General features: G+C 42.1%; 2 protein-coding genes across 8 annotated transcripts in view; both read right to left on the bottom strand.

Moving 5' to 3' along the window:
• Positions 1-4451, bottom strand: part of BIRC6 (baculoviral IAP repeat containing 6) — a 178948-nt gene extending 174497 nt beyond the window's left edge. For all 7 annotated transcript variants that reach the window (XM_083829054.1, XM_083829056.1, XM_083829059.1 and 4 more), the window contains exon 1: positions 4026-4451. In XM_083829054.1, the coding sequence (XP_083685180.1) occupies positions 4026-4314 (289 nt within the window). In that variant the 5' untranslated portion in view covers positions 4315-4451. The remainder of the gene's footprint in view (positions 1-4025) is intronic.
• Positions 4452-5703: 1252 nt separating this feature from the next.
• On the bottom strand, positions 5704-21014 carry YIPF4 (Yip1 domain family member 4). Its single transcript, XM_083829053.1, has 6 exons — positions 20734-21014; positions 17807-17960; positions 15003-15174; positions 12710-12787; positions 10914-11027; positions 5704-8211 (listed from the first exon to the last, which is right to left on the bottom strand). The coding sequence occupies exons 1-6, from the start codon at positions 20813-20815 to the stop codon at positions 8074-8076; spliced, it is 738 nt and encodes a 245-aa protein (XP_083685179.1). The 5' UTR covers positions 20816-21014; the 3' UTR covers positions 5704-8073.
• Positions 21015-23949: the final 2935 nt, after the last annotated feature.

Raw genomic sequence — 23949 nt, 5'->3', positions numbered from 1 at the left:
CTGCTGCTGCTGCCTGCAACTCCTTCAAGCCTAGAACGGGACGGCAGAGTATCCCAACAGGTTCTTCCAAGAGATTATACAAAGCGCACACTCCTTCTGTGATTTCCAAGCTGTACTGGGTCTGTACTGCAAAAGAGAATCTTTTCTTCTTGTTCTGCCTCCTGTACCACACGGAAACGAAACAAAAAGAAACAGAACAGGATATTCCCAGAGGGATTTCCAAGGCTCCATAATTCAGAGTAACGCAGCTGAGGACAAGCAGCACTCCCCAGCTTGCTGCCACAGATGACCCTTCTGGGCTGGGATCTATTTCCTTCTCAACTCTTCTGTAGGAGGACCGGTGGCTAAGGGGCTTCTGGTGATACCGCAGCCTCTTCTTCCCCTGCTGGAACTGTTATATATACGCACTGAACAGATTCTGTCCTGTATTAAGCACTTGGATTCAGAAGTCTGTATTTTGATTACTTTGAGGGACTCTTGAATAATTTAGAAGACTTTAGCTATGAAACACTATGCATTTTAGCAAACAAGGTTCTGAAGCCATTACTATGACAAATTCATCCCAAAAAACCTACAGAAACCTTCAAGATGGTGACTGCCCATCAGCCAGTACATTCCAGTTCCTTAATGGGTTCCTGGTCAGGCTTCCCTGGGAATTCCAGCACTCTCCCAGTTCAAGCAGTTTTCTTCCTTGATTTGTAAATTTGTAAATAAAAGGATCTGATCCATCAAACATCTCTATGGACACTCCGAGAGTCACCTGAAATGAGTCTGGAAGTTTGCTTTGCTTTTGTTGTTCTTTTTAGCTGTTTTGGTTTGTTCTTTGAGGCAGAGGAGAAGGCTCTTCCTTAGAGCACTGTATCTAGAGACTGACATTTGGACCACTCACGCTCTTCGGGTACCAGTGTTCAACTCGAAACTGGAAGCACACAAATACTTGAAGCCCTAAGAGGGAATAAAGAGCCTGACAGACACGCATGACAGCTTCCTGCTAGTCCTGACTGACCACTGCCAACAAACACACAGAAACGCGTAATATCCAGTAATCACAGGAATTGTCCTTGCATTTCCCAGCGGGTCTCTCTGAAGAGCATCGTGTGCCAGCCATCATGTAAGAGCTTTGGCAGAACAGAAAGAACAACCTCACAGCCAGGTAAGACAAAGATTAATGTTACAGGATCACCCGATTTTCCCCTTAGCAGTGGTGCTCTTATTCTCTCTCGTACTCCAAGCTGCTCCAAGCAATGACCTGGTGCTCTTGAATACACCTGCAACATCCACACAGGGAACGGACTGAAACAGCGAAAGATGATCACATGTTCAGTAGGAAGATCTGATGAAGATTCAGAGTCATATCCCACAAAAGTATGGGAGAGGAGCAAAAAGCATGAATATTGCTCACTCTATTCCTACAGCTTGGGCACAGAAGAACAATCTCTGGCTCATCGGATATATCAGACCAATGATGTTAACTCCAGAAACCGACGCACAAAGGCCAGAGGCTACAGCTGGATCTTCAGAAGCATGGGGAAGACACAATCTATAACTGAGCTGCCTGCTGGCTCTCAGTCTTTTGCCTTGTTCTTTAACACACCGAAGAGAGCAATCAGCATTTACATCCTAAAGAAGGCAGGCTCCTCTGCTCTACCAGACTGAGTACTCCGCAGGTCCAATCTTTTCACTCAGAAGGAGCTCAAAGCTTACTATATTAATATAGGTGCAGTTAACTGCAACTGCAGATGAAAGCAACACCAGGGTTTGGTGGTATTTTATTTTATTTCCTTCTTCCCTTCCCCATAATAGGGGATCCTTTTCCTTCCTCCGCTTTCTAGATGGAGAAGCTGCTATGGTTATGTTATATATATATATATATATTCTTTTTTTCTTAGGTAATGAGCAACAGCATTTCTGTCCACCATAAAACTTTTGGCAGGGCGAAAGCCCTGCAGCCCCAGTTACCAAGGAGGGCAGCAGTCTCCCAGGAGCAGTGGCTTTAATTCCTAGGGACTCTATTTTTAGTTGCAGCACCAGAAGTCCCTGTAGCAACAATATCCTTTGACCTGTCATTTATGTCAGTGGAGGGAACGGGGACAGAGCCAGTCTACGGGTCTGAGTGTTCAACTACTGCTACCCTACATTAAAGGAGTTTGTGCTGTACAGAGCACGCAGACATCTGAGAACAGTTGAATTCCTCTTTCCTTCTCTTCCCAGAGGAGGGCTGAAGAGGGAGAGAACAGGAATGAACGCAGTCAATAACAGCCTCGGGGACTGACTGCTGAGATGCACCTGACTTCTGACAGTCACGCCGGTCTGAACCTGTAAGGATGTTCGCTTCAAGTTTCTTCAAGCTAAACCAAGGTTATCAATTTTTGCCATTAACATTATCATCAGTCACACTGGAGCAGAAAAAACTGGGGTAGATTGCAAGCAATTCTGTTGTTTGGTGTGAGGAGGAGTAGGATCCTCCTCTTGCAGTCGCTCTGACTGTCACAGGGAAGACTGACAGTAAGGGAGGTATACATGGGGAATGTGCGTAACAGAAGCAGAGCAGGAAGTTATTTTTAAATAGCTACTATTCAGAGAAGAATTACCATTAGCGTTTTGAATACTAAATCAAATCCCTTGCAAGACTTTTATCATAGCAAAATGAAAAAATAAAAGCTCCGACTGATGTAAAGTTCACTCCTTCTTCTGTCCCTGAAAATTAAACACTTCCTACACAGACAACCAATTACAAATTAAGCCCCCGATTTACGCCCTCTTCCTCCAGAGCTCAGAAGCAATTCTCAAATTCTGACAATAGTTTGAAAAAAAAAGAAAGAAATTAAGTTATTAATAATAATAAAAGCGCTTTAGGAGAGAGCAAGATCAAAAAAAAAAAAAACAAACAGAATTTTAAAAGCCGAGTGATTTGAATTCCGAAGAAAGCGGGAAACACCACACCAGAGTCTGATTTTCAATATAACCAAGCTATGAAAGCAGTTGACAGCTGCTTAATAATTCCACAAAAGTTATTTTTTCTCCAACCTTTTAAAAATATATCTACTCTAAATTGTGAAAAGAAATCACGGATTTTTTGTTCTGTTCTTTTCAGGTTGGCATAATAGTTGCTGGTTCTTAAAGTAAAAGGCCACGCAGTACCTGGACTCTGTCATCCCTGCACCATTCCCGACATTTCTGTGCCACGTGCAGGTGACAACCATCAATCCTTCACTAACATCACTCAGCAAAGCCGGATCCTCTTAGTTACACTCAACTATACAACTCGAAGAAGAAACTAAACGCGTAAACACACAAGCAGTAAGCAGCAAATCTTTCTGTTCCAAGGACTGGTCTCACAACATACTGGAAGAAAAACCCACAATATTTTGACAAATACCACAGCTTAAGAACCATTAATGAACTGGGGGAAAAAAGCTCTGTCAATCACACATGGATCTTTTTCTACGGACCTAGATTGTAAATAGCGTACAAACATCAATGGGCGACCAAGAACACCGCTTCACAGTTACCGAGTTGCTATGATCTAGCCTCCACAGAGCCTGTCCCCAACCCTGCCTGCTTACCGTAACACCCGAGGGAGTACTACTAGCACCACAGACAATCGAGACATGCGGCAGCCTGAGGAGTGACGCAAAGGTAGATTTAAAATGTACGGTCACATCGCTTTTGGATGGATTCTGCTCTTAAAAAAATTCTGTGCCGCGAGAGATCAGGGGATCAGGGATGGGCTGAGAAGGAAGGCACCTCTGGAGCTCATCCGGCCCAGCCCCCTGCCGAGCGGGATCACCTGTAGCACCCTGCACAGGACGACGGCACCGGGCAGGTTGGGAGTACCTCCAGCGGAGACCCCGCAGCTGTGGAAGCTGCGTTCCCGCACCAGCCCCCGGCTGGACAAACAAACCCACGCCCGGCAGCACCGCGGGGCCTTCACGCTGCCGAGGCGGGCACCCGAGGAACGGCCGCGGCGGCGCCCCACGCCTCGCCTCGCCCCGCACACGGCCCGGCCCCCGCGCCCCGCTCACCGTTGAGCGCCGACGCCTGCAGCGTGGCCCCGGAGGTGCCGTCGATGACTTTGATGGCGCCGCGCGCCGTGACGGCCAGGATAGCGTTGAGGGCCGGGTGGTAGCACAGGCTGCGCAGCCCCTCGGCGTCGCAGCGCAGGCAGCCGTCCCGCAGCAGCAGCCACTCGCATGGGCCCGGCCCGGACGACGACGACGCCGCCGGGGCCGGCCCGGAGCCGGAGCCGTGGCCGGGACCGGGGCCGGGCCCGGCGGGGGGAGCCGGTGCCGAGGAGCAGGAGGCCGCCGCCATGCCGCGGGCCGCCGCCGCCGCCGCCCTGAGGAGAGGAGGCCCGGGGGCGCCGCTCGCTGCCAGGCCCGGCCGCCGCCGCCGCCAGTCACCAGCCGGGGCCGGGGAGACGGGGAGAGGGAGAGCGCCAGCGTGCGCGGGAAGTGACGCAACCGCGCCGGATGCGGAACCGACCGCCGGGCTCCGAGCGGGGGGGGGGGGAGGAGGGGGAGAGCGGCCGCTAGCTGCGGGGAGGGGGAGGGGAGGGGGAGGAGGGCACGGGGCTGCCGCGCATGCGCAGGGGGAAGGGAAGGGAAGGGAAGGGAAGGGAAGGGAAGGGAAGGGAAGGGAAGGGAAGGGAAGGGAAGGGAAGGGAAGGGAAGGGAAGGGAAGGGAAGGGAAGGGAAGGGAAGGGAAGGGAAGGGAAGGGAAGGGAAGGGAAGGGAAAGGGAAGGGAAAGGGAAGGGAAAGGGAAGGGAAAGGGAAGGGAAAGGGAAGGGAAAGGGAAGGGAAAGGGAAGGGAAAGGGAAGGGAAAGGGAAGGGAAAGGGAAGGGAAAGGGAAGGGAAAGGGAAGGGAAAGGGAAGGGAAAGGGAAGGGAAAGGGAAGGGAAAGGGAAGGGAAAGGGAAGGGAAAGGGAAGGGAAAGGGAAGGGAAAGGGAAGGGAAAGGGAAGGGCTCAGCCAGCAAACTGTAATGCTGACCCCAAGCACCACGGAGTTCCAACACTAATGGGGTCCCCTACAAATCGGGGGTTTTATTAGAAGGACCCCAATTAGCAGAGGTTTCAATAGGATGAGAATACATTCAGAAAGTGTCTGTTTATAGAAACGGTAAGAAAACACGACAAAAACACACAGCTGTCTGTGCTGGTTAAGCTACTCGAAAACTGTTCTGAGAGCAAAGTAGCTTTGAAGCTGCCTCACTGCTTCAAGTGAAGCCTTAAAAGACCACTCACACTAAGACAAACTTAAAAGCACACCTCCTCCAGCTGCATGCTGTCTCTGAGCCCAAACAGTTGCTTTCATGTAGGTTCCAGGTAGGTGCAAGTTTTTGGATAATACAAGCTGTGGGATACATAGTAAAGGGAGAAAGGTTTGTGCGTTTTTCTTTCTACTATATGCAAAAGCTTGTCCAAAGCTTCTGTGTGTCCAAATCTCTCCTACAGATAGGATTCTCTACCTTGAAACAAGGTGTTCCATCTTGGAAAGGCAATGTTCTGCTAGAGGGACATAAAGTTTCCATGCATAACAAATCATATCTTTATTATCCCAAGAATTTATTTATAGTCCTAAACCTTGAGATCGATGACAAGTATAGGAATAGAGATGTCTTAATTCAGTGAACATACATTCTGTAAACAAGTTGAATTCAACTTTTTTTTTTATAAAAAGCATCTTATATTTACACATACCTTATCTAAAAATAACTTTATTGAATGCAAAGTTAATACAAACTATGAGAACCATTTGAGAGCTGTTTGTACATATTTCTTTGCACAGCGTATGCAAAAGGTGACCCTAGAGATACTGAGATTAAAAGGTGCAAATCTGCAATTGTGTACAAAATATGTACTATGTTAAGTGCATATCGACATTGCATATTACACATGCCACATCTGTCAGAAGGAACAGTTAAGTTGCAGCTATAAATTTCACAGAACATTAGCAAAGAGAAAATGAAAGTATTTCAAGATTAAGTAGAGCATTCTTCCATCCTTTGAATCACTTCAGATGCACACATCCATTATGAACATCACATGAACAACTATGCAAAGAGGAGCTCATCTTAAAGCTTTCTGGCAGCCTAGTAACCCAAACACATCCTTGTCAGTGATGTTAAGCATGAATTGTGTCTGCGTAGCTGGAGTCTTTTAGTTGGATATTCCTGTTAAAAAAAAAGAAAGCATAGCCATGACAGAGATGACCAGATTCCTACACAGGACTCCAAAGTGAATGTGCATTCCCAGGTAAACTTTTTTTTTTAAAGCGTGATATGAATACCCTCAGAACACTTCTAGACAAGCACCAGGCTGCCAGCTTAGCTTAATTAGTTTAGTATGACTGTATGGCAATTCCACCAAAACTTCCACAGAAGTCAAAAAATCAGGTGAAGAGTTGGTCACTCAACCAGTTTTCTCCGTTAACGTATTATATGCTAGATTGTTATTTTACAGTTTGTGTCCAGGATCAAGTTTAAGTAGTTCTGTTTAAAACCAATGCAAGCGTCAGCCAGGAAAGCAGCTGGGGTAAGGTAAAGGCTTGTGGTAGCGTTGGAATTTCAGTATGCGTTTTGCAATTGGCGAGTGGTAAAAGTTAGCAAAACTTGCCATTGTAGTATCTAAAAAGCTGAGAAACTACAGTTATGATAAGGAAATACATCCATCAGGGATCAAAGACAGCCCTTACTATTACCTCGTCATGGTTGATTTTTATTTCCAGCATTGAGAGGGGAAAAAAAGACACAGGGAATGCTTTCCACCTACCCCCGCTCAAGACACAAGATGACAAAAAAAGATACTTATGATCTATTTGGTAATACTAAATACTGAAGATTGCAAATGACTAAGTACCATGCAAAGTGAATTTCAGTGGAGTTTCCTTGCGAAGAAACATTACCATAAGGACCATTACATAAGCAATCAACACAGTACACAGGAAATATTTAACATGTCATCATATTACACAATCCTTGGATAGTCAAAATTAGCAAGACTTATAATTGTTACTGAGGCTGTAGTTCTAACTTACTTATGGGGGAAGAATCTGACCTTACAGCTCTTATTTCTTTTTGCAAGGGGTTAACAGCTGTTGAAAAAAAAAAAGGATGCAGGTTATACACCATGCTACCCAAAACAAAATAGAGCAAGATGTTGTAAAACAGTTAGGGAAGCATTCTTTTTATTTTGTCATAAAATAACATTGTTTAGAGGTCAAACAAATGTGAAAGATCGTCTTTTTTTTTTTCTTCCGACATTAAGCCAGCCACAACTGAGAAAGGTGTTCACCTGTCTTTCTGTAAATTTAAACTTAAGTAAATTAAATTCTCTAAATAAGCAATTTAATTACGTCACGCAGTAAATGTCTTGCTCCTTTGGTCAGAGATAGTGAATGAAGACTTCAAATACTTGTAATTTTTAAACTTTAAAAACCCAATATACACCCTTAACCAAGGAGTACTTATGCTACACACAAGCCATAGATACAAAATACACAGTATATACATGTTTTGAAACAAATTGGAATTTATAAAAACTCAACAGCCAAATCAAAGTAATTGAGGCACTAAATTAAAAGTAGTATCTTCATGTCTTGATTATACAGGCTCTTCTGTGAACAAATCAGGACTGTTCCATAAATATATATATTATCTACAGAATTTGCTGTGCCAAAAAAGCCAGCTGTGTTTAAGCTCAAAAGAAAAATTGCACTTGGAGATTGTTACAGTTAACTTCTCTTTCTTCTCCTCAAATATAGTAATCTGGTCCTAGTGCTTTTGGCACAGGTACGGAGTTGTATTTTTGCTACACTTTCTTATAAAACAGAAGATTCTTTTATTTTGTTCATTAAAATCTGAAGAGTCTTAAACAAACCTAGAACTTTAATACAAATCTATATAGCTACAATTACTTCATTAAATAATATACACAAATATGCTCTTCAATCTTAAAACATCTTGACAACTGGATACAAAACAGTCACTTGTATTATCTCCAGCCTCCTTAATCTTACGCATTCAGTCTGCAAGTGACTAAAACATGGGTTTTGGCCACATCTTTCACTAGATCACACCCCAGTGTACAAGGACAGGAAATAAATGTATAATAAAAAGATTGGATAAATTAGAAGGGGTTTCTTGGTCTTGAATTCTTCACCGACTAGTAAGGATGCAGCACTGTATGCAGCCCAGAAGACTCCAAACAACTGAAAAAGAAAATGAACAGTCTTAGCTAACACCATGAGAAAATCACTCTAAATACCACGATAAAGAAAAAAAAGCAGGTCTTTTCAATATAATTAGAATGAAACATACAAGTTTAGGTGGGGAAAAAAAAGCTTCACAAAAAATCCTTCTGTCCCCACACAGAGGAGAATATACTATGTATATCCATTCAAGTCTACGGAAGTATTTAAGAGAGGCATGTTATTTTACTTTGACTTCTTTTTTTTAACTGAGGCAAGCAGCTAAGGATCTATGGTAAGCTTTTTGTAATGGAAGATGATACCATAATGCAAGCTGGAAGCTTCTCCAACTCAAAACCCGCTATTTTTATTTTTTTAAGAAAAGAGACAAGCAGTATATTTGACTTTCTCCTGTGATACATACCAGTGTTGCCGACGGAGGGAAGACACAAACGCTCAATATGAGTGTTAAGTATGCTTCAACTTTAATGGATAGCTCTATTGTCTTTTATCGTGTACAGGATAATTAGCTCATACATATTGCAAAAGCCAAGCTCCTTATTGGTAAGCGTCATCTACTGCCCTATCTGTTAGTTCCGCATTCTTCTATCCGCTAGTTCCCCTCTCTAATCTAACTATAACTCCCAGGGCAGTATGCCCTCTACTATCATTGTTTCTAATTGCCTGGGATTTCTCACAAGAGTTCCCAGACAAGCCTTGCGTACGTGCCTTTGCTCTTGTTTTTCTAGACCAGCTGGGTGCGGTAATCCGCCATTTCTTTATCTTGCAGCTGCACGAAATCAAAGTGATTACGCGCAGCGAGCCAGTCCTCAACATACCAGAGGGTTAAATTACCTTTTTTTTTTTACTTCTGGTTTTACTTTAATTATAGTGCTCCCACCTCAAGGTAACAAACTCACCTTTCCATTCATTTCAGATACAATGAGAAGTCAGATACATTGAGAAGTCTCCCAAAAATATAATCCATAGCAAAAACTTCATTGCTTTTTCAGTTAATAACTAACTAGTTTAAAGGACTAGTAGAAAGTATCATTACATGTAAATACTATGTTACATGAAGTTAGCACACATACTTTTTTAAAAAAAAGTCTTTAGGTCAGTGAACTTGACTCAAGCCTCAAGCTAATGAGGTTACAGCAAAAAGTAATTAGACATCTATTATCCTCAGGCAGCAACTTGAAAATTAATGGAAAAGGAAAAAATACTTAAAACCGAATGAGAACAAAGCCGTGAATCTCCTGCATACAGCAAGACCGAAGTTCTGTTCAGGAGGAGGCAGACAATAGGATCTCAGCAAAAAAAAAATTCTTCCATGCTTCTGTCAGAGTAGCTCAAGTTGGTTGAGGGATTATGCGACTGGTTCAACTGTCATTGCTGAAGACAACAAAAAACCTGCACACTGCCTAAACTGGGACAGTGGAGATGGATCACGACCAAATTCTCTAAGATACTTTAGGAAAATTGCAGCAATGAAACCAATCAAGGTGCATTACTCAGCTAGTTTACTCTGCTGGCTGCAATTGGAAAAAAAAGTGACTGGAACTGAAATCTCACTTGCAGTTCCCCAACTTTAAGACTGGGGAGTATTTCCCCAAGCACAGAGCTCCTACGCCACAGGAAGCAGTACGTGTCACAGCACAGGCAGTTTTGACTATATGCAGCTTGTCCTGCCTTTTCCCACTAATGATCCAAAGGTAAGAACCTTTCACAGATTTGCCCTGAAGTTAATGTAAGACTGCTAACAGTAATCAGGTAACAGAGGTTTCATGTAACTTAAAAATAAATACAAGTTAATATTAGTTAACTGCCAGGTTAATAATTTGCTTTCTGAATGTATCACTTAATAGTAATTGCAAGTTAACAAATCACAAACACAGCTATTATTCTTGTTTATCATAGAGTTTAGCTGTATTTCAATTATATTGTAAACCAGCAAGCCAACAGGACAGAAATTAATCAAATCAGCATAACAAGAACTCAGAAAGCGTACAGCTTAGCCAGTAAGTGTTCTCAGTCAACCTTCCAGAAGTTTAGCAATAACTTCACAGGCTACCTAGAAGGTTGTATGAAGTGTTCAAGAACATTATGCACTTCCAGGATCTATTGGGGAACACTGCTAGTTTCACTGAAGGTGTCCGACAGCAGGTGGTATCAGGCAACCTACTGCTTTGTGGCCCATGTCCCACATCTGTAGAGTCAGAGGAAATGTTCACCTTCTCTGCAAAGGATATTGAGAGATTTGTACTGCTACCGTTATGGGAAGGCCTCAGAACAATGGCTAACATCATACTCATGCTGCAGTGACTAAAAATAAACCAGATAACGAGGGAAAGGATTGAACAGCTTACTTTCAGATTCTTCATTTTGATGTTTAATTACACATCTGCATCTAAAGCAATAGCCGTAGTTACTTTTTAATGCAACTAATATAACTCAGCAGAATACTTAAATAGAAGCTAACCTGATAACAAGTATTTCTGTATCCCCCTGGGGACTGTATATTCTCCAAGTACTCAAAAGAAACATTGAAAACAGAATTTGCTTAGCAGTCATATCCACTGTGTTAACCAAAAGAATCAGAGTTCAAGTTGTACTTATATTTTGACACGTTGCATTGTCCTGTAGGGATTAATACTTCAAGTGTTAGGAAAGTTACTTAGAGTAACTGTAAACAAATTCTCAATAGATGTTACCAAACTTACTTTTATTAGGGTAGAAACCACTTCAAATGATCCAACCACCAAAAGTACGGGTGCTATGACAATGAGGGGAAGTAGAGAATATCCTATCACACCAAGAACTTGGCCATAAGCAACCTGAAATTTTCAAGCACATAAAAAACAGACTTTGTAGTACAAAATCTTTGTCACCAAGCAATTTCATCATGTTATAAAAGTATGAGTAACTATAATAATGTGTTGTGTATTCATGAAATTTCTGGTAAAGAAAATTTGCTAGCATGAAAATTCTTTTTCTATACTATTCCCTATAATTCTGTAGTTAATCATTCAATTCCTTAGAAAAATGTCTTTATTTAAAAAAAACAAAAATTAATGACATTTTTAACACTTGCATAGGAAACATTTACACAAAAAAACATGAGGGATGGGTAGAGTTACATATTTTCATGTCCCACCTTAAGTGGTTCACAACTGCCACTCCATGGAGTGTGCAAATGAAACCTAGGAGCACAGAACTAGAACAGACCTCTCAGTCATCAATCGTAGACCTGGCTGTCACAGGCAGCAAAGAAATGATTTCCTGCATTAAGATATTAATATATCAATTTCAAAAGTACTTACGTGCTTTCACCATTAGCAGAAGACCTAGAACCCGGTCTCTTTAAGATACAGAAATCTTCTGATTTCCAGCTTAAATGTATCGTGACTGATTATCTTAAACAGACTAGTTCAAAGTACTTCCATAGATGCTTTTAGTTTCGTTATTAAATGGATATTAAAGTGTCTGATTTTCCCCTACTACAGTTGGAAATATCCCTTGGCCCAGCTGGGCTTCTTCAGTTTAACTTTGCTTGAAAGACAGTTACTTGTTTTGCCTATCTCTTGCAACAGCTGATCCTTCACAGTGAACTCTGCAGCTCTGTACTGATCCCTCTCCCCCTTCTCACCGGTTTATACATTCTGATCATTTCACATTTTGAGCCACAAAATGTACTGACTTAAGGGTATCTGAATTATGCTGGCAAAGGTACCTTGCAATCACATTTATAAAAGTACTCCTCTTATAAGAGGATCCAATCAGTTTTAAGCTGCAGAGCCATTTTAAGAAGTTTCTATCCTCCTGACTCTTCCACTGCAGCAGTTTGCGGGCCTAGCCTTAAGTCATTTTCTGTTGTTCACACCTGAATCACTCAGTGACTCAGTTTATAAACACCGCTCACTCACACAGCCATGCCAGCCCTGCTGATGCAAGCGGCTGGAGGCAGGGATGTAGGCCAGAACCTCAATTGGCTTCACAGCTGAAAAACACGCACTGACTTTCATCCTTTAATGGGTCTGAACTGCATAAGGCCGAGGATGAAAACAAACACTGGTGGGTGCTCTGTACAAGGCTGCTATACAACTGCTGTCAGCCCAATTAAAAAAGTGAAATAAAGGGCAATGCGAGGAAGGAGAAAGGGCCCCATTTAGCTCAGCGACCAAAAAATTGAAAGCATTTGTCCTCAAGAGAGGACTTTAGCTCTGGATCACAGGCACCTGTACCAATCTCCAGGATTTGCAGCATGAATTTCTAGATTTTTTACCACATCCAGCACTCCATGCACTGCACAGGAGTAGCTGACCACCTCTGCATTTTAGATTCTACTTCTGGAGGCCAGGAACCTGAAAGGTACACATTAAGGTTCTCAACCGCATCCATTCTTAGCTGGCTACAATGTCCAAAGCCAAGCACCAAGAAAACAAAAAAACTACTGAAAAATGTAGTCAAGAGACTTTAATTACCTCCTTCTACCTCCTTTTCACATACAGGTACTTACCTCTCCTCCAAGAACCCTGGCCAGTAAAAATATTGTCAAGGATCCAAATATCCAAATAGTTATAATCCAAGAAACAACCTTAAAAGAGAAAGAACAATTAATTTCTAATATTTTTCACTGTGAGAAAGGATAACTCATTTATATTAATCATTTTCACTGCGCTCAAGAATTTCATCATACAAAAATGAATTCTGAATTGCAGCAAGAACAGTTTTACTCAGTATTACAGCAAAGCTTGAGAATAAAATTCAGAACTTACATTTACAAAATCACAGTAATGGCAAATTCATGCAAATGGAAAGCTCAAACAGTATTTCCTATGTATTATAATATTGCATCAGAGTAGGAAGAAATTAGTTAAATGTAAAGCTAAGATCACCCTAGATAAACATCTTCACATCCTCATATTCCAAAAAGTTGGCTGTTTTTAAAAGTCATAGCCAACCAATGCAAGGGGTAAGGATTCTCCTTCTTTCATCCACAAAACACAATTTTATTCCTTACTCAATCTGAGAACACTCAGAAGAAATAAGCCTTTAATTCTTGGTAGAACTTTACGATGAGATAGAAGAAGCAGACCCGAAGTCCTGGGAAGGAGTCTGTAATTATTTTTCGTGCTTCTTTCATTGCTCTCTTCTTTAACGGAGTAAGCTGGAGAATGGTTTTAAGATTCTTTAACAGAACCTTCAAAGTAACGTAGCTGTTCTTGCAGGTGAGCTACTAGGAGGATTAGAAGTGAAGCTCTCTCTTTTGAAATACGTTTTTAGAAGGAAACATCAATCTCAGTCCACTCTTTGTATTTCCAACTGTTGCACTTAAAAATAAATTCACCCCCTATTCAATTCTTCTGTCAATCTGGAACTTTTAAATAAGTGGAAAAAATTGAATTGAGTACTAACCTTATTTAGAACAGATAAAAATCATAGCATTTCAAAAAATAGGTAAATAACATTATGCTATTTGTGAAAATAGCACATGGCCTCCTTTTACATCCTGCTTTCCTCCACTGTCTAAAAGAAGAGAACCAGATTAAAGTCTTAGAGCAGGATCACTCATCCCTCCAGCTTACAGGCCACCATTCAGCTCGTCTGGCCTCGCTGCTGTCATTCATCCTGTTGCTAGCTGCCAGCTTTCCCTCCTACCACAAGTACAGCACTCTAACATCCACATGGTAAAAATCACTGTTCCTAACAAACATTAGGCCAATTGTTCACGTACAGAAGATACACAAACTACAGCAGAGAATTGATATGTCACGGGATCGAGGAATGGTCCTTGCTTTGTCTGACAGACAGCTACGTGGCCCACCCAGAAGACCTGAATACTACAGGGTTTAGTCTACTCATTTCACATCTCACAGAAACAAGATACTGACAGCAAACTCTTAGTCAGCATTTGGTACACCAAATGGAAGCCAGAGGCCACAACGGGTATGATTTTGTCTCACCTTTCACAGAAGTCCTAGCATAACCACACACAGTTACTTTACATATATGGCTTACTGCTATTCTACATTCTCTTTAGAACAACTAAGTACACAAATAGTCCAAGATTACCAAAGATGCAATTAACTACTGGAAAAGCCCACCTAGGCTCTCATTCAAATTGAAACTACAAACAATAACACCTCTCTATTTCCAAGTTGAATGTAAAGAAAAAAGTTAACTGTGCCTATGGAAGGCAATTAAATCTGCACAGTGCCTTTGAAAAGCTATTCGCTGTAGAGTTCAAATGGAATTATGGACAAATTCTATTGACCAGGGGAAAGTTACTGTAACTGAGCATGGAGGACAGAAGAGCAATGTGCACTAATGAAGATCAAATATACTAGAGAACAGCTGTAATTAGCACAAGTTAAACAGTTGTAATACAGTACAAGTTAAACAAGTAGCCTTATTTGTCAGGAAGCTAAAATTCATGGCATCCACATGGATGTTCTGGGGTAACATTTCTAGCAATAAAAAGCAAGTTAACGAAAGGTCAGAATTAGAATGGAGATATTCACTAACATGACTATAAACTTACCAGCATCAATCTGTTTCCTCTATAAACCACATCTTTACTTCGTTTTCTTATATAAAAACCTGACATTTTAACCATGATTGACTTATCTGTGGGTTATTTAATACATTTCTTGTTGCTATCTTTTTACATCTTAAGAAACAGTATTTAGAATGCCCCACAGCAGTATGTGAAGAAAACACTTTCTACCTTCTTAAGAATGCGAACTGCCTAGCAATTGTGTCCCCACATTTCATTTCGATTTCTTTTTACACAGGAGGCTTATACCTACCTTAAATTGTCCATATAAGGAAATCATTGAGAAGAAGAGGACAACTGCCAGAGGACCCCAGAAATCTGGATTGTCTCTCACTACCTGCCTATTAAACCCAAGAGATGGCATAGGCATCAACACGCATCGAATTTTGTAGTAAATATCCTTCAGGTCAATGTCAAGTTCCTCCCTGAAATTGGAAAGCAAGGGAGCATTACTATACATCACAGGAATGAATTAGGGCATAAAAAGTAAGGTCAAGGGCAAACAGGTTTGTAAAGCAAACCTGTCACCATAAGGCTTTCTGTAGCCGTGACCAGCAAAGGAACAGTTCATCCAGAATGAAGCAGTGCCCTGTCTTCATCACACATTCAATAGCCAGTATGACACAGACATATTTCATTATACAAAAATCAATTACATGACTGAGAATTGCAAACATCCACAACACATCTGAGCAGCCCACATTAGGACAGCAGATCTATTTTCTGGCATGCCACACACGTGACATTCATACCATCGTAAACCAAAGTCAAAGACATGCACGCGCAGAAGTGGGACATCTGTGTGCTCCTGTGTTAAACACTTTGCCAGGAGCACACTTATTATGGAAATGTCTTGTTTCCAATTCTACAAGAAATAAAACATTCCCAGTCACCACTCCTAAACCATTCAAAGCACATCAGTTTTTTGTTGTTGTTAAGTGGGATTTCACATGCTTCAGCAACAATAGTTTTCAACAGACCAGTTTACACCAATTGGTTAATCCCTGGCTTGTTTCCAGTACGAGTAAAAATAAATGAAAGCCAATTAAACTAGCAATAAATTCTAGCAAGAGATCTTGTTCCTCTCTAATTGCCTTTTCCAGTCCCTGGCTACAAACCATCTCTAAGCAACTACAGATCAACCAGAAGAGTCTTCTGTAAGGGAGGCTCTTAGCTGGTAAGTTGTCATAATTCTCCTAACTCAAGTGGAAGGAAGCAGACTTCCCAAGCAATGGGCAATTCCTTATCATTGCTTTAGTTTATCTGCGGAACCTTGGGACAGAACTGTACCTTGGTGTTTCCCCTACACGGTTATGAATGAAGCTCTGAAGAGTTGCAAGAGACTTCAGGCAGTTATCTGCTCTACATTTAGTAACAACCCTAAAAGAGTAAGGAAAAATGTATATCATATTCTAAATCTGTTCATGAAAATTTTGTACTGGACTTTAATTTACATCTCTTTCCTTAGAAGAGCTGAAGTGAGAAATAAAAGCAAGAAGACAAGATTCACTGCAATTTCTCTTTCCGAAGTGAAACACTGCTGGTTGATTCTCTCCAGGTAGTTTCAGGATCGCCATTACCAGCCTATGTCAGGGTTGTTGTTACTAACCTGTAACTAAATACTAAAAATTGTTCTTTAGCCCATTCCTTCGATTCAGGGTTGCATTAAAAGCATCTATTTTTCCTGCATTTACCTAAACAGTATATAGCATTTTTATATTCCACTCTGAAGGTTGTGTAACTGAAATACTTTCTTCCTAGAATTAATTTCTTGTCATTGCCTAAGGCTTCTCATAGTTCCTTGTGTAATAAACTGCCTTCCCCCGAAGCTGTCAGTCACCTCACCAAAGATGAGATGGTAGCTGTAACAGGAGACAAGTGCGAAGAGCAAGGCTGCCCAAATAAGAAAGAAAAGCCCTTGCTATTATTGAACAAAATGCTCGTGTGGTACCACCACATCAGCGAACTTGTCTTAGCTGTCTGCTGTTCTTTAAATCCATAAAAGCATTCCGACTAGAAGGCTTCATTACAGCCCGCTTCTAGGAATTATAACAGCATAAAAACTGCTGCATAAATCAGATGAAGGTTCTCTGTTAGCCAGATTATATTCCTTCTGTTTGCTACAAAATTATCAATGCCCTGGTATGTTCTTCTCACTTCCAACAACAGGCAGCTAGAACACCTAGCTGCTTTTGAATCACAAACTTGTTTTTTGTGGTATACAACATGACACAACAGAGAGCATTCACATGTTGTCACCTCAGTACAGCAGTCTATTTCATAATTAAAAGTTACAGGTTTACAGAATAGACTCAGTCACGCAGGTGTTACTCCTGCACGTTTTAAGTTCAAGTATTTTAAAAGCAGCAATTTCATTAAGCTCTCCAGGCATCTGTTCTCTCCTAGCACCCTCATTTGAACTCTTCAGAGTACTTTCCTTCCCCTCCGTTTTTAAAAGCATCATTTTCTTTTACACAGGAAAACATTGAGACACCAAGAATGAAACTGCTTAGGTGCAGAACACAGACTAAGAACCAGGCTGCCTGCCTCACAGAGCCATAACCTTAAGATACAAGCTGTCTTCCGACAATCATGTTTCTGTGAACAGAACAAGGGATGTAGACGTATGAAGTTTTAGGGACATTTCTGTCTTTCAACAATAATTCCTTTTAACACAGCTTTATAATATAAGATAGCATGAAAGAATATAAAGTTTATGCTGCTTTACTTCTTGCAGAATAGTCTTTTTTTTTAAACCATGACAAGATCAACAGATAAGAGCACAAAAGCCAAGAAAGTTCTGTACTTACACTGATTAATAAAATTTGGACTTCACTTCTCCCTTCCTCCCCTACAGTCAATAACAAGCCTTTCTTTTACAGTTGAAAAAACACCATAATGAAAAACATTTTTATTCCTGCACTGAAGAGACTCATTGCTGAAGTAATTCGTCAAACGGAATTCCAGAAGGCTGTGGGACTATTTGAAAACCTACGAGCTGTTTCTTTTACCTACACAGCTAAGAACGATAAATATCTAGAAATAATTATTACATACAGAAGCGGCTTGTTATCTTCTGGGTCATCATCTTCCACTTCCAGAAGCCAGCCGTACCCTCTCTGTCTCAGGAATGTAGTTGCAGTAGATTCTTTGATGAATTCTCCTCCAAGATTTAGCTTAACATCTGGAGTTGCTATGGACCCACTAAGATCTTAGAGAAAAAGGGAAAGAAAAGATAAATATCTTTATCTTGCTAAGAATCTGATTTCAAAAGCACTGGAAGATAAACAGATGTACGAAGCTAGATGTGCTGGTCATCACCATGAAATATTTAAAGTTATACATTAACGTAACTTGAAAGGGTACTTCTGGTTTTGTGAGGGGTAACAATGCTGGTTTAGATGACAAAATTCTAGCGTGGAGCACTTGTTTTGGTGACACAGCGTAACGGTATGGCAACACCTTTCAATCTGTGCTTTATCATTAAGCATTTAGAAGCATAAAAAGGAGTTAACTATGAAAGTCTCATCGTGCTGAGAGTTGTGGATTTACCATTTTTTCCTGACCACACTGTCTCAGAGCCCATTCCTGCACACTGGCATTGTTTCACTCAAATTCTCTCCTTACATCCAGCTTCTCACAGAAAGAGAATATTTCCAGGTATTTTGATTTGTTGCCTGCTTTTAGCACAGGTTAAAAAATTGTAGAAAAAAGAATACTATCAGAGATCCCCACGGTCCGTTCAATAAGGAGAGATACAAGAACGCTCTTTAATACGCTATGATCTTGCTCTATCACAGCACTACCCACCCCCCACTCCCCCCAATTTATACATGTTCTGTGTCAAAGTTTTATTTGCATTGTATTTGGTTATCTACAGATGAAGAACACAAAACAGTTAATGAAAACATATACTGAAGAAATATACTACTGAGGAAATAAAATAGGACGGAATGAAAAGAGTTTAAGTATTCCATTAAGAATTCATAACCTTCCTTTTTTTTTGGCTTAAAAACACAACACACAACAAACAGGCAAGCCAATTATTTGTACAAACCTTGTTACAAATAAACTGAGAAGCAAAGACTCCCTTCTCACCCAAAATGTTTTGCCTCACTGAAGAAAATCTTCTTTTGCCTTATCATTGTGTGTTTTTACACACAAACACACAAAATCCTGTGTACAAATTTCCCCAAACACCTACCTACAGCAGTTACTTCTGAAATATTCCTGCAACATGCTCAGAGAACTCAGGCTGCATTTGTGGATTATATTTGAGACATCATCTACCTAAATGCAGCATAACTTTATAAAATCTACATTCTAACAGTGACAGGATGTCCTACAGTGTTGAGCAAGCATGTCTGAAGCGTTTACTCCACACTCAGCACCACAATTAAATTAACAGAACTCTGTCCCAAATCAGCTTGCTAGGCCACGCCAGCTTAAATTTAAGCTTCCCCATTAGTGCTTCTCAGCCATTTCATAATCGTGACAGTTAATGGTCTGTTGCTTTGATTCCAGGAACACCATCTGCACGGGATCCTCATGAAGATCACAGTAATTTAAAGAAGGAATTTCTCTTCACTCCTTACACATCGGCACACACACATTGATCCCACCAGATGCAAACAAAGCCTTCTGCTGTTGCCTGGGAGAAGAAATGTATTCTTAATGCCTGAACGTCGAGGTAGGGAGAGCCTCACAGGTTTTCAATTATCAGTGGGACCCTTCTGTCATTCTAAAAAATACCTGTCTGTGCTACAGGGCAACTCTGCTTCGCAAGGAGGTGTTCTCGTGATTCTTTGTGCGCAGCTGTGGCTGCCAAAACACGCAGCCAGAACAGCCCAGTCAGCCTTCTCTTTCTGTCTTCTCAGTGATGACTGACAACCCATCGCAACACCGGAAAACTTCTACACAAGTCTTCTTTACCAAGGCTCCCATTAGCACTCAGTGATTAGTGAATACCTACAACCACCTTTTACATCGTGAAACCTATTAATGTGATCTTAAGTCTATGTTGCAAGATGACATCTCAGGTGGGACAAAGCAGTGCAAGAGGTTAAAAACAAACAAAAACCAGCCTGTTCTTTAACCCATACATGTCCACTTAATCTCTGCCACTCTTTCCCACAAACAGCTACCTCTTATGGAAAGAATACAAAAAAAGTTTCATTCTTTGTATAGGTCAAGACCTGGGAAATAACAAGAAACTAAAATGCAACGTAGGGTATTTTTATTTCGAAATATCAAGCTGTTTAGTTTTCCTTACGTCTGTTCGTTAGGATAGGCCTATGTGGCACTTTCCAGAGAGGACTACACCGAACAGGCATGAGATTACACCTTACTTGTGCTCAAAAAAAGTACAAAGCTGAGTCCAATGCAACACGTCATACTGGGCAGGTGTTTTTAACACACTGGCTCTGACAGACTACTAACATGGGGCTCAGCAAATGCTTCTGGGGGAAAACCAAGGGGTCTCCCAAAATCCAGATCCTGGATCCCTTTTCAGGTCAAGGCAAAAAAGGGAAAAAAAGAAATCAAAGAAAAGCAACGTGGGTTGTACCTACTGATTAGTACACCTTGTCAGAGCAATTGCTAAGTTCACCAAAGCTCAGAGTTCAGCATTCTGTGGTAGTTTTTCTCTTCAATTCTTGTTTTCTAGTATAGGGCACCAGAGCCAGGATTTGCACAACTCCTAACCTCTCCTACAATTGTAACTAAACATACAAAGTCGACAGCTTGTTGTTTAAGTGGCCAGAGCCCAAAGGGTCACCCTCTGCCAAAAGAAGGCGGCACAGCACTGCCTGTTGCGCGTTTGTTTTTGCGGTGCTGAGACAGAAAGTCGCCACGGCATGCCAGCACGGCGCTGCTCGGTGGGAAAGGGCAGGCCGCGGGGCACACTTCACCCCCTGAAATACACACGGGGGAAGGGAAGGGAAGGGAAGGGAAGGGAAGAGGGAAGGGAAGGGCCCCGCGCTCACCTTCGGCATCGGCGGAGGAGACGAACGTGAAGTCCCCGTTGCTGGGCGCGTAGAGCGGCGGCTGTGGCCCCGGGGGCTGCATCTCCCCGCCCTCCGCGGGGGCTGCGGGCCGGTGCCGGGGCCGGTGCCGGTGCGGGCGGCGGGGCCTGGCCTGGGGCCTGCCCGGGGGCTGCCGCGGCGCTGAGCGGCGCCCGACGGCCACGGCGCAGCCGCCTCACGGGGCGACACCCAGCGGCCCCGCGCCGCGATTGGCCGCCAGCGGGCCCCCTCCGCCCGACCCCGCTATAAAGCTTCCGCCGATTGGGCGAGCCGGAGGGCGGGCGGGGCAGGAGGCCCCTCTCACCGCACCGCCCCCCAGGGTTGCGTCAGCAGGCGGCCAGCGGGCAACCGGCGGCGGGCGGGGCCCGGCCTGCAGGGGGCGGTGGGAGCCCTGCGGCCCCTCCGCTACTGAAGTACGGCTTTAGTTGGGAGTTCAAGTGTCGAAAAATGTCCTGGCAAATCATAAACACTTCAAGAGTAACGCTGGAGGTTTCCTCCAGACGTAAATCTGGAGGTTTTTTAACTCTGGATTTTTTTTTATTTTTTTTTTTTTGAAGAAAGCCGTCATCCCGAATGCTTGCTTCCCACCTCCAAGATCATCTGGTCCAACCATCCCCCTACCACAATGTCACCCACTAAACCATGTCCCCAAGCAGCAGGTCCAACCTTTCCTTGAACACCCCCAGGGACGGGGACTCCACCACCTCCCTGGGCAACCCATTCCAATGCCTGACTGCTCTTTCTGAGAAGAAATGCCTCCTCATTTCCAACCTGAACCTCCCCTGGCACAACTTGAGGCCACTCCCTCTAGTCCTATCACTAGTTACCTGTGAGAAGACGCCCATTCCTTCAGCTTTGCTCCCTCTCAGTATCCACATGCAGCTGCCATGGTGTTCATGTTCCACCATCCCACGCCCGCATGCATCAATGGCGTCTTTGGACAGCCATCAACCACACCGGGGCTCCCCAGGGGTCCATCAGTATGAAGCTCCTCCCCCACCCCCATTTGTTCAAACCTACAGGCTTGAGGTGTCTGGACTTCTGTCCTGGCACTCCCTTGTCTATGAAGAAATCTGGCATAGCCACAAATCAGACGGAAAATGCAACACGCTGGATGCATTCCAGAATGGTTGTCCTTTTGGTTCACAATTAAAATGGAGTAGATGGATGAAAATCATCCCAAACTTTTCCCATGGTTCAAGCTGCTATATCCAAGATAGCTCCTTTGCCAGGCCTTGTTAGCAGCAGCTGCGATAACTTGCAGAGCATCACCAAATAGGCTGGTTTATGAGAGTGCTGTGATGCACTGTTTTGAATGTAGTACTAAAGAAGTTTTAAAATAGTAAGATTTAGATGCTGTTGCTAGTCCCTGTTATAATGAGGGAACAGGCGTGATGGCTTTTGATGTGGTCTATACTTTGAAGAATCAGGAACAAAGATCTCACTTTTTAAGGCTTAAGATTTAACAGGAACTGTCCAGCTGGAAGGGACCTACAAAGACCATCTAGTCCAACTGCCTGACCACTTCAGGGCTAGCCAAAAGTTTAAGTATGTCATTGAGGGCATTGTCCAAATGCCTCTTAAATACTGACAGGCATGGGGCATCAACCACCTTGCTAGGAAGCCTGTTCCAGTGTTTGACCACCTTCATTGTAAATAAATTTTGTAAATATTGATATATTTGGAACCGAAAAAGTTAAAAGAAGATAAATTGCTCTAGAGAAGTGGTTTGATTTGCAAAAGGAACATCCTTTCCCATACATATCCCATTACAGAAAATCACTGCGAGTTCCATCTCAAGTAATTTTGAACAAGTAAAAGCTTATCTGGTTTTTACAGAGAGAGCATGACCGGAAACTTCTTTTTTTCCTATATCCAAAGATAATTGAAGTTTGGGTTTATATGAAATATAATTTGTGTTCGGGTTCTCTTTGGACATATTACAGTGATTATCAGTTTCCTTGCAGCAATAGGAAAAAAAAATCACATATAAAATGTATGGAACCTATTTTTAATTGAAAATTTTTAACTGAAACCTTAATAATACAAAATGGCCCTACAGCTTTTTGTGCATTTTGATTCCCCTTTTAAATAGATGAGCGATCAAGACATCTGGCAAGAGTAACTCATTGTCTTGACTATTATGTGGAACTTGTTTGTTACAAGACCTTTGTAATAGGCTTCCTTTCAATTTCTGATGTGTCTCCCTCTTTATAGCTACACTTATATTTACCTACACAATTGTGCTTGTGCTGTTCCCTGCTGTTGCTGGGATATCTCTGATGCTTCTGAAAACTGTGCCCTTCACAGCATGCCAGACACATCTGTCAGTGGACAAATTTAGGCTCCTTTGTTTTTATGTTATCGACTAACATAAAGCCACGACAACAAAGAGTACCATGTCAAAGAGGGGTTTGTGCTTAAGGCAAAACTTTAATTTGCTTCATTGTAATTCTTATTTGTTGTTGTTGTGTCTTAAAACCTTTAAGGGGTTTTGTACCTGTCTCCTAATAAGAGCAGTAATGTTGCACTACTAGAACAAGACTTAAGGGGTGTGTGGGACAAAAGTAACGTACTTCTTGCTAAACATAAGGAGTAGCTATCAGGGCACTGCAAGGGATGGCAGAGGGGGAGAAAAAGATGAAGTCTCAAACTAGATCAGTGTTGAAGACACTTGGAACAATGATAATTAATGACAGAATATTGCGTGACGAGATGTCACACCACAATCTCACATTTTATTAGAAGTTACACCAAATAGGAGTGACAAATCGGACTGCATGATAAGTGACTACTTCTTTCTCTCCTATTTTCACCGTGTCACGCAGCAGGCTCAATGCTGTGCGTGTGCTGTATGATTTTCTGTGCACAACTGAAATATGTGCGGGCTGGTGTGATGTAGAAGACAATTTTGTAACCTCGCTCAGGATGCCTGATGAAGAAGAGATCTTGTTTGATATTTGGAAATACTTTCCATATTTTCTCATTGTCTGTGAGCCTGGCTATGATCTCTCTCTATATTAACTAGGGCACATAAGTAGTTCTATTTAGCTGGTTTTGATAGTCTATTTATAAAGACATTTGCTGTCATTTACTATCTTCGTTTCAGACATGGCATTGATAATACAAGAAGAATTCTTTTTTTTCCCAGGACCTTTTTAGCCAGCTAAGATCCAG

The sequence above is a fragment of the Anser anser genome (assembly GCF_964211835.1).
Source record: "Anser anser genome assembly, chromosome: 3".
In the NCBI taxonomy this organism is placed as follows: Eukaryota; Metazoa; Chordata; class Aves; order Anseriformes; family Anatidae; genus Anser; species Anser anser.
This window is presented reverse-complemented; position numbering and strand designations above follow the sequence as displayed.